The sequence below is a fragment of the Mastomys coucha genome, unplaced genomic scaffold (genome assembly GCF_008632895.1).
Source record: "Mastomys coucha isolate ucsf_1 unplaced genomic scaffold, UCSF_Mcou_1 pScaffold13, whole genome shotgun sequence".
Taxonomy (NCBI): Eukaryota; Metazoa; Chordata; class Mammalia; order Rodentia; family Muridae; genus Mastomys; species Mastomys coucha.
This window is the reverse complement of record NW_022196895.1, coordinates 41,419,069-41,429,847: the sequence shown is the minus strand read 5'-3', so window position 1 is coordinate 41,429,847 and position 10,779 is coordinate 41,419,069. Positions and strand designations below refer to the sequence as shown.

The window sequence follows — 10,779 nt, the reverse complement described above, 5'->3', positions numbered from 1 at the left end:
AAAAAAAAAAAAAAAAAAGAAAAGAAAAGAAAAAAGAAAAAAAGAACTCATGAAAATTCTTTAAAAGTTTGTGTTTTTAAAAAGACATTTGGCTCTTGAAGATAATACAAGTAACCCGTTCCCTGTCCCCAGTGAATGCTTGTTTACCTATGTGTGTTCAGAGGGAACAGCCAACACTTGGAAAGCTTAAGACGAATAAGCCCATAATCGACAAGGTATCTCATTGCAGCATGGCTTAACCAAAACCACTCTGGTCTCCATGCCAAACATTCTAAGCTATTCTTAAGAACCTATAAAAATCTTAAGAGTAGCATTATGAGCTTAACCCTCTTCATAAGCTGAATTCTTGTGTGTGGAGGGAGAGCACAGATGAAGCACTCTCATGGTGCAGGACGTGGTGAGCAGCTAGGCTCAGAAGGGAGAAGGGCTGGAGCAAGCTGGGAAGGTGGTGCCTTGCTTTCATGCTGGGCCCTCTTCATACCTGATCTGGCAAGGCTACTCACTTCCTCTGACTGTTTCCATCCGGAAACGAAGTCAAAGAATCATCTTGCCTCTTCCACGCTTCCAAGTCAAAGTGACTCAGGCTTAGAGCACAGCAGAGGGCCACGGAGGACCTCTGGAAGAATCTCATAATGCCACCATCTCGAGGACTGCACTAAAGAATCTACATACTGTCCTAACATTAAAAATTCCACCACGTGTGTTTTAGTCTATCCTTACCCACTCCAAACACTCTCATTTCACCTTCCATCTCTGTATGCATCCCCTCAAAAACACATTCTTCAAAGTTTTAACAAACAAGGAAACAAAAGGAGGCCCTTTGCCTCCCTCCCGTCTTGGAGTTAGCTGTATCTTTATTCTGTTTGGACAGTCATTAAAATGGAATTCTTCTATCTTTTCTGTGAACTTAGTAACTATTAATTTGAAAATGACTTAAGTTAGCTTGACAGTAAGCTGCCTGTCCAGGAGGCTGCAAGTCCCTCCAACACTTGCTGTTCAAAGGCAGTCTAAACCTACAGGGTTTCAGAGTCCAACCAGTCCCATCAATGACTCATGTGGGCTCATAAACAGTCTTATACATTCTAAGTTTGAAAATATCAATTGCATTTTGAATACTCTAGTTATCTAAAGTCCCAAACTTTAATACCTATGTAACCGTGGGCTAGAGAAAACCACTTAATCAGACTAGCAGTCAAAACATGTTCTTCTTCAGAGGGCTCTACGGCCATCGACCTTAACTTTCAAGTGACATTTAAGAATGCTCAGACTAAACGAGTAGTCATACAGGCTTTACGAACTAAATAAGCTGTTGTAAAATGTGTTAGAAGAGAAGGAGGGTGCTCTTCCCATGTTGCTAGAAGCGGTGAACTAATTTTCTTATATTATAATTATAGGTAATACAGATTAGCAAGGCCTCCTCCCCTAATGACTTCCTCATTTTAAAAAGGTGTCTTAAACAAGCACACACACAGATTCAGGATAGTGTGTATCGCTTTTAAAAAAACATTTGTCTGGTAGAAGTGTACCAACCTGAAAAAGTTAGGGAAAAATTTAAGACTCTATCAAAATATATCTCAGAAAGGTCTGCCTGCTTACATGCTGTGTTGACCTGTTTGTTTGCTTAGCTTTCTGAAAAGACAGGTCAGGCGCTAAGATAACACTGCATGTGTGTCTTCTGTAACCTAGAGCAAGGACACAGCTGCTTAGTAAAGGCCCCTGCTGTCTTGCTTTTCCTCCCGATGCTGTCTGCATGGCTTCTGGTTATTCAGAAAAACAGCGGAGCCTGTGTTACCTGGATTTCCCTGGCGTGGTACACGATGATCAGACCAAGCAGGATGATCGTGGAGAGACTGATAAGGCATTTCAGAGCTAAAGAATACAGCGACGCCTGCAACACAGTTAGATGGAACACTTTAAGAAAGAAGCACACCTTCAATCACTTTCCAGGACATAAGAGTCAGTTCCGAGCACGTGGACCTGAATTCAAGGTAGGGGACAAGACGGGGGGTGGGTGGGAGGGCAATCTGTTCTGGCTCTGGGATGCAGGTTATTTGGCCATAATGCCCCATGAGAGGAGCCAGGAGCAAGGGAAAACTCATGGGCTGGCTGCGGGCTACGCACCACCAAGGACTGAAACAAGGAACCTGACTCGCTAAAGCCTAGAGGAAGTTGCACAGAAGTTTAAGTACTTTAGGTTGAAAGGTGCCTCGGAAACGTGAGCACCAGGAGAGGAACACGCTTGCTTTTCCCCCACGGACTCCAGGAGCCACTTATTAACATGCCAGGATGCGCTGGAATCTCAGCACCCGGAGAACTTAACTCTCCGAGTTGCCCAGTTGACTATGGGTGTGCGTCCTAGCTGCTTCTGCTGCTCCGGCAGGCACGCCTGATGATTCCAGGGACACTTTCGACCTCTTAGGCAAGGGGTTCCCGCCAGAGCCCATCCCAACCACCTGGCTCCCTCTTCAAGAGTGTACTCAGGTGCTAAAGCCCGTAGGTACCTTGTCGTAGGCGCCCCACGACAGCTCGGTCTCAATGACCATGACCACGATGCCGAACATGCCGAAGATGAGCGCGTAGTCGCTGAGCCGCTTGCGCTTCTCAAACAGGGCGCGCCGATGGCCCAGCTTGTAACCGATGTTCTGGTTCTTCTTTTTGCTGGACTTGGTGCCGCTGCTGCTGCCATGCCCGCTGCCGCCGCCGCCGCCTCCGGTGCTGCCTCCGCCGCCAGTTCCGTAGAGCGCCAGGTTGTTAGAATTGTTGTGCTCCGGCTTAGACACCACGATCTCCGGGGCTGAGGATGAGGCGGCGGCGGCGGCAGACGGGGAGGACGCGCCACCACCTCCTCCTACAACGGACGCGGGGGGCTGCAGGGGCTGAGCCTCGGAGTCCATCTCGTGCAGGTTCCGGCGGGACGAGCTCAAGTTGCTGAGCGGACGCATGACGCCCCCGTTGTACCTGCAGCTGCTCATGGCTATTTCGGTGAAGGGGTTGCTCTCGCGGCGCGCCTGAGGTTGGTGATGCTGGTGGTGCGCCGGGTGCGGGTGGTGGTGGTGGTGCGAGAGCGGGGGCCCGGAGCCCAGGCTGCCCAGGCTGCCTGTGGGGCTGGCGGCGGGCTGCAGGCTGTGGCACTGGTGGTACTGGGAGGCAGACGCGGGCTGCTGCGCGTACTGCTGCCGGAGCGCACTGGCATGGCTGGACGGCGTCAGCTCGCTCACATTGAGCTGGCTGCCCCGGCGCGACGAGCAGCAGCAACAGCACGAAGAGCCCGACAGTGGCGAGGAGGTGCGGGTCCGGAAGGCGCCGCCGGGCGATGAGGTGCGGAGCAGCAGGGACAGGTTATCCCCCGCCCCCGCCCCCGCCGCCGGGGCACCGGAGGAGGCGCAGCTGTTGCACCGGAGGCATGGGCTGCTGCCACCGCTGCCCGGCTGCTGGTGCGCGAGGTGCGGGTGGTGGTGAGGGTGCGGGAGGGGCGCGAAGGGCGCGCACGGCTTGTCCTGGCTCTGTTGCTGCTGCTGGCAATGCAGGTGTGAGGAGCGCGGCGGCGGTGGCGGCTGCTCTGGGAAGAAGCCGCGCTGGAACTGCAATGGGGTTTCCATGTCAGAGCTGTTAAAGCTGCAGGGAGACCAGGCGGTGGTGCACCCTGCGCAATGCGTTATGGTCGGGAGCGGGGACTCCTGCTGCTGGTGCGAGGAAGGGCCCATGCCGGCTCCGGTAGAATCCAGGCGGCGAGTCCGATTGGTTGGGCGCACCAAAACAATGGGCATGACATCACCTGCAGGGACCGAGACTGAGTTTGCGGCGCGCGCGGCTTAGGGGAGCAAGTGTGTGTGAGAGAGGTTGGGAGGGGAACCTGCAGAATGAAAACCCCCCTGCGGGCTCCGGCCGGCTCCGGCCGGGGTCAGGGCACTCTAGGGCAGGGATTCCACCTGCGGATCGCGCGCATCCGGTACCACGGTTGGAAAGACTGAGTCCCCCCAGCCCACTCCACCCCAACCCACCCCGTGCACACACAGCGGCGAGCTGCAGAGGTGGGAGAAAAAGCCATAGCTCTCGCTCTACGGCCGCGGCCCCCTGACTGGTGCGGATCATGCTGGCCCGAACGACCTGCCTGGGACACTGCAGCACGTCTGGCCACCCCGATCATGGGGCAGGCGCCAAGGCAGTGAGAAACCCGAGCTACTCTCCCGCCCTCTAGCCTTGTAGGGCTGCTAGGCAGCACCTGCTCGCCCCACTCCCTCTCCCCCATCGTCCTGCGGAGAGTGGGCTGCAGGCTGCTAGCCAAGTAACTGCGGGGGCACGCGCTTTGGGGAGGAGGGAAAAAAAAAAGTTTGGCGACTGCCTAAGCTAAATGTATCAGCGTTGAAAGCCAGAGCCGGATGCCCGGCTTGGCCTCCGAGGGATCACATCCGAGCCAGAGCAGGGAATCTGTCCCCGTCGCCTAGCTCCCCGCGAGTCCCAGTACTGGGATTGGCGGCACTATCGCTACTACTGGAGAGCGCTACGGCGCAGACAGGGTTAACCTCGCGACGCCCGGGCAGGGGGAGGAGGGGGCGGGGCCGGAGGAGGGGATCCCCGGCGTCCGGGGAGGAGCCCGCTCGGGCTTCCCGGGTCCCCCTGGCGGGGGCGGAGGGCTTTCCCCGGGAGCGCCCGCTCACATTTGCACGTTCTCCCGAACATGAGGGGCTGGCGCCCCTGGCCGCCAGGTCCGGGACTCTGACGCTCAGGCGGTCCAGCAGCCTGAGTAGGTAGGTCCGAGGGCTACTCTGGCGGTGTAGACGAAGCTTGTTCCAGGGTCTGGGGGCTGCTTAGCCAGCGCAGACCGCCGGCTTCTCTGTTTTTCCTCCTCCTCCAGACCTGCAATACAGACACAAAGCAAAGGCGGGTCACTAATGCGCAGACGCCAAGCAAGCATCCTTGTCAAGACCAGACTGCAGTGGCTGGGCGAGGGGCCTGGTGCAAGGTTGACTGATGCCGGTAGTCATCTGACTGCCAATTAATACCTTGGCGATGACTCGACTGAATAATCGCTGCCCTTGGACTGGGTGTTTAAACTTAGCTATCATAATTAATCGCTCTCTAATAAACCACTAAAAATGACACTTTGAATTTTACCACAGTGTGTCCTTATTGAGCTATACACAAACAAAACGATAGGAGGGCTCTTTGAGGGCTCTTGATTAATACTCCATTATTCAGCCTTACATTTGGATTTCCTTGGGGATGGAAATTCCTGTCTTCCTGAAGAAAAAAAAAGATGAAATTGGTCAGTTAAATGTTTAAATTTTAAATTGTGATTTCAGTGGTTTTTAATAGAGATTACTGTCTAATAGATTAGACCAAGAAATTGAAGGGAAAGCGGATCGCTTTCATTAGGTAATTGGAATTCTCAGCTAGATCCAATTTCGTGATATTCTAGTCAGCAGCTGCCCTAAAGTTGCTTACCTGGTATCTGCTTGTAAGTGTGTGTGTGTGTGTGTGTGTGTGTGTGTGTGTTCCATGCCATTGAGTGAATAATTTATTTCTGGATATTCCTTGCCAGTGTGTTAAGCAATTTAAAATTTTTCGTGCACACAATAGATTAAGAAGGAAAAGGAGGTAATTATGTTTAGTCCTAGAACTTGCCATAGTCCTAGATAGAAAAGAATGAAAAATCAGGGCTTGAATTTCTCAGTGGCTCTGGCTGTGAACTGAATTTTAGTGGCTAAAAATCAAAGACATTTTTACTATCTATTATTATTTTCTTTTTGTATCTCCAAAATAGGAACAAATAGTGTTTAGAATGAAGACATGTTGAATTTTTAGTGCAGCTGATAATGCACAAATGCACGTGTGAGGGGCATTATTACAAAAAAAAAAAAAAAAAAAAAAAAGACCAAAGAAAGAAGGGCGTGGTCATTCTTGCCTGAGATTATACACTTGTATGGTGACACAGGTACATGAATACATTGAATTTAAAATGAAAGCTTCCAAATTATTCATCTTTTAGTCTGAAAATTTTCAATTCAAGAATAAAATCCACCCAGTATCTACTAGTGCACTTTGTAACAAACTATACAGACCTCTTTTTATAGCTCTTTGCTGATGATAGAGTGAAATGTGACTCATCTTTATCTCTAGGTGCTTCAAAGAAATATATCAAAAATTAATATGTTCATTACCTGCTCATAGATTTAGAAAAGATTCCATGGACTTCTCCCCAAATATCACAATGGCTGTTACTCATTTTAAATTACACATCAGATTCTAGACACTAAAATGTCATAAGGAAAACAAAAGCTGTCTCCCCTTGCTTAGCGGGCTTTCTTAAATACCACTGTCAAAGCTTCTCACAGGCTTTAGAAACAAAATAGGGAACAATATTGAAACTCTCTTTCTCTGTGTATTACATATATGTGCTACATACATATATATAATGTATATTCATATACATACTTTGTATATGTATACCTACATATGTGTGTATACTTTGGTTTGGGGTGGGTTACTGAGACATGCAGTCCTCACTAGCCTAGCCAATGTAAGAGTTCATAAAATAATAATGAGAATGTCACTATGGCTAGAAAGACGGAGATGAGATGTTCACTGTCCCTTCATTAGAGTTAGCTGATTACAGTTAACTACTTTTTGCTGATACATGCCTGTTCCTAAGACAGACTCGAAGCCCTTTAGAGTCATGGGAAGCATGGGCTTAGAAATCCAACAGCTGTTTCACCTTTAGGCTGAAATATGCTTGGGCATTTTTAATAATTGCGTTAATTATGACAAGTTTCAGATTAAGACATCCTTGGTATCAATATATCTCTTTTAAAAATGAAATTGGCAGATGACTTTTTAAGTTGGGATGCAAATGTTTAACATGTAGTTACTCTGACTTTGTTCTTACATAGCAGTGGTTCTCAGCCTCTGGGTAGCGGCCCCAAAAAGACAGTCAGAAAACAAAAGATATGTACGTTGTGATTCCTAACAGGTAGCAAAATTACCGTTATGAAGTAGGAAGAGAAATAAATTTATGATGGGGGGTGGGGGTGGATCACCGCAACAGGAGGAACTTATTAAAGGGTTGCAGCATTAGTAAGGTGGAGAATCACTGTTATACAGGATTATAAGGATAAACACAACAATGTAAACCAATTAAAGCAGCAAAGACAGTACTTTTCATGTGGGTAGTGTTTTGCACTTATATCTGCAAGTGGAAAGGAGAGAGGGAAGAAAAAGAGAAGACACTTCAAGTAAAGATCAGTGGTTTCCGATGAGAAACTTTCATGCTTAGATTTCTTCCTTTCTTTCATTAAGGCAAGCGAGTGCTGGAATTCCCCTAAATTAACACCAGAGGTCACAGTCACCCACAAAATGACTTAACAATCTAATCAATTAAATAGCATCTCTGTCTCTATTTAATGGCATCCTTTCATCTCCTTTTTTGGCTACAATTCTCTATTTTTTTCTTCTCATACCCTATGATAGTGGTTTTTTCCAGATTTGTTGTATGTAAAGCTTGTGAACAGGCATGCACACCTAAAATAACCCAGCCCTAAACACACATTCATAGGATGGGTTCCCCCGAGCCTCAGGAGCTTAATTTTAAAAGCCTCAAGTTGTTATTACTCCACTGTCTTATTTTATTCAGATTCCTGTTATATTTTCTTTATTTGCTTCTTCCTGGGATTTGCCTGTACTTTCTCATTTGCTGTCCCTTTAAAAAACCAGGACTATATTGACCTACATTGTTGGTGTTTATTTCCAAAGGCAGATGAAGCGAGAGCACAACATTATATCTGTTTTCCACACCATGTGGTTGGAGCAAAACTTTGAACTAAAAAGTAAATATTTTTGAGAATCGTTTTTTTTATTGCCTGGCTGAGTCAATTATCTGATAGTACTGAACCCAAAGGCTGTGATAAAATTCCAGTGCCTCTGAACTTGCTTTCCTTAGCGATAGATTGAGGGGAATCAGGATAGTCTCAGTTGTTTCCTTAGCACAGTTCCTGAAAGAAAACAATCCACAGGGCCACAGAACAACATCATTTTAAGTCATATATTCTCCAGTGCCACAATGAATGCAGTATATTTAAGATGAACATTAAGTTAATGCATGTATTCTTGATGCGTGTATGCATACCTGCATCATGATGATAAAGTATTAAACCTGTATTAACCTATTTTCCAAACACTAATAGATCATGTTGGGCTCCAGCCATTAACTTAATTAACTTTTCAAAACATATTTTTTTTATTCTCTTCCTTGTCTTCTACCGTTTCTCAACTTATTAACCTATCCACAAAAGTCCCAAGAACGCTAGCAAAGCACAGAAGATCATATTCATCTTGCCAGCAGAATGGACTCAGGTTACATAGTAAATGGATGAAAAGGTTGAACATATTGGGTAATGGTGCTTTTTTTTTTTTTTTTAAAGTCTGTGTATTTCATAAACATATATCCCTTTGCTATTGGATACAGAGGGGAGGGGAGAGATCACTCTTTGAAGTCCAGGGGATGATACAAAACTGTTTCTGATGTACTGTTACATTTGTATCTCACAGAAATCCAGGCAGCAGGCGGAGAAGGGTTTATCTCTTATCTTCATTTAGCAGGTAAGGAGAATACCTGAGATAGAGTGTCTGCCCTACCTAAGGTGACACTGGTGAGCTGCAAGGACCTGCCAGATCACTAACATCTTTGGGGGCTGTGTGGTGTGTCATTTTCACATCCTTAGGGCCTTGCTCCACAGCATAATAACTCATGGCTTGCATCCACTCACTCAGGAATAGACAGTGGTGCCTCTGAATGTTTTCCCATCGGCTCTTCTGCTTCCTGTGATCTTTATCCTCTTATTGACTTCATTTAATCAACATGATGATTTGAGACAATTTGATAAAAGTGTGGAGGAAATGGAAGCACTTTATGCCTGGTGGTCCAATGCCTAATTAAAAATATATAGAGAAAAGCAGGAATAGAAGTGTGTTTTCTTTTTTAACAAACAAAGTGATTCTTATATATCCAGCTGTACTCTATACTCCTTTACTGACTTTACTAATGTAACAGTCAGGGCATTCCTTATTTGGGGCTACATCCAGGAAAAAAAGTGGAAGATAGTGAGTGTATTCTGGAGAACTACAGAGGGCTATCTTGCCTTGTATTATACAAATGAAAAGGAGAAGGCTTTGGCTTGGGACTCAGAGGTCTTTCCCTGCAGTCTTTCTTGAGCCCACACTGTTTGATTCATGCCTCACTTCATTGCAAATCGAAGAAAATCAGAGAGAGGAGCCAAGCTTTACACCACAAGAAGAGACTGTTAGGCTAGAGTCAGCAAAAGTGGAACCAAAGACCATAATCATTTGAAAATAGCCTTAAATATTGAGGACACCTTAAATCTCCCCCACTTTTTTTCTGGTTACAGCAAATTACACCAACCTCTGTTATTTATTAACCCTGGATGTGCCTGCTTTCTCTTTTACTATATCCCTCTCATGCATCGTGCGCATACAAATCCCCAAATTTCTCTATCTTTATATTTATCTCCCATTCTGGAATGACTTGCAAACCATCATCTCTCAATAATTGTCTTAGCACAGGGAACAGTTGATGCCCATTCATGCAAAGGGAAGGAACTATGATCTGCAACAATGAGTTTCATGTAGAAAGGTCACCAGGGGGAAAGACACTAATGTTCACACCTTGTCAATGCTCTGGGCCCATCCTTGGCTGCACAGCCATGCTTTTCTTTAAAGTGACTTATTTAAAGCTGTTGCTGTTTTATGGATGTGAGGATTTGTATTTTGTATCTATAAATCCACATGTGTTCTCTTGTTTTCACAGCTTGTTTGACATAATAAAATGATTGAAAATAACTACAGTATACGGGTTGTAGTATGCATTATTCTTGTACATACAAAATGGTAGCATGAAGAAGAAGAGGAGGAAGAAGAAGGAGAAGGAGAGGAAGAAGAGATACTGGCTGGCTTTGTTTAGAAGTACGGTATCTTTATTTCATGGGAATTGTTAATATAGATCAGAAATAGGTTCTGGTAAATTATAATATATATATTGTAAGCCCTAGTAAAACTACTTAGAAACACACACAAAAGTTGAGAAGAATGACTACAGGGATTGAATATTAGAAAATATCAATCTAATTCAAGGAAACAGTAAAGAGAAGTTTAATAATCTATCCAACACATATAATGAACAAAAAGATCACAAACACATTTTTCTTTGATAAAATACCTGGCTAAAGTCATGTAGGGGAGAAAAGGTTTATTGGACCTTACAATTCCAGCTTATATTCATCATTAAAGAGTGTGTCAGGAACTTGAAGTAGCTAGTGACTTCCATAACCAAGAATAAAAGGAGGATGAATGTATGTATATTGTTACTCAGTTCACTGAGTTCACTATTACACAGTTCAGAATTCCCTGCTAGGGAATGGTACCACCCACAATGGACATGTACCTCTACCCAATTAACCTTATCAAGATATTTCCCCAAAAATGTACCTCAAGCCAACCAAACCTATAAAATTCTTCACTAAGATACTTCTCAGATGATTTGATATGTCACACTGACAAAACTACCCATCACACTTGTGGAAGCACATTAATAACAACATTAAATGTGAAAAGATTCAACAAATGAAAAAATATATATGGAGAGGGGAGGGGGCAAATGTCAAGTGTCAAGTTCTTTACGAAAATAAAACAATTAAGCCGGGCATTGGTGGTACACGCCTTTAATCCCAGCACTTGGGAGGCAGAGGCAGGCAGATTTCTGAGTTTGAG

The 10,779-nt window shown here is 45.5% G+C and overlaps 1 protein-coding gene across 4 annotated transcripts in view; it reads right to left on the bottom strand.

The window, feature by feature from the left end:
• The window catches only part of Kcnn2 (potassium calcium-activated channel subfamily N member 2), a 405,119-nt gene that overhangs the window by 130,135 nt on the left and 264,205 nt on the right, over positions 1–10,779 (bottom strand). For 2 of the 4 annotated variants that reach the window (XM_031365618.1, XM_031365620.1), the window contains 3 exons: positions 4,659–4,857; positions 2,502–3,775; positions 1,793–1,888 (listed from right to left, as the gene is read on the bottom strand). In XM_031365618.1, the coding sequence (XP_031221478.1) occupies positions 1,793–1,888; positions 2,502–3,775; positions 4,659–4,680 (1,392 nt within the window). In that variant the 5' untranslated portion in view covers positions 4,681–4,857. Of the gene's footprint in view, positions 1–1,792; positions 1,889–2,501; positions 4,546–4,658; positions 4,968–10,779 lie in introns of those variants that run through there. The other 2 variants (XM_031365619.1, XM_031365621.1) reach the window with 2 other exon arrangements.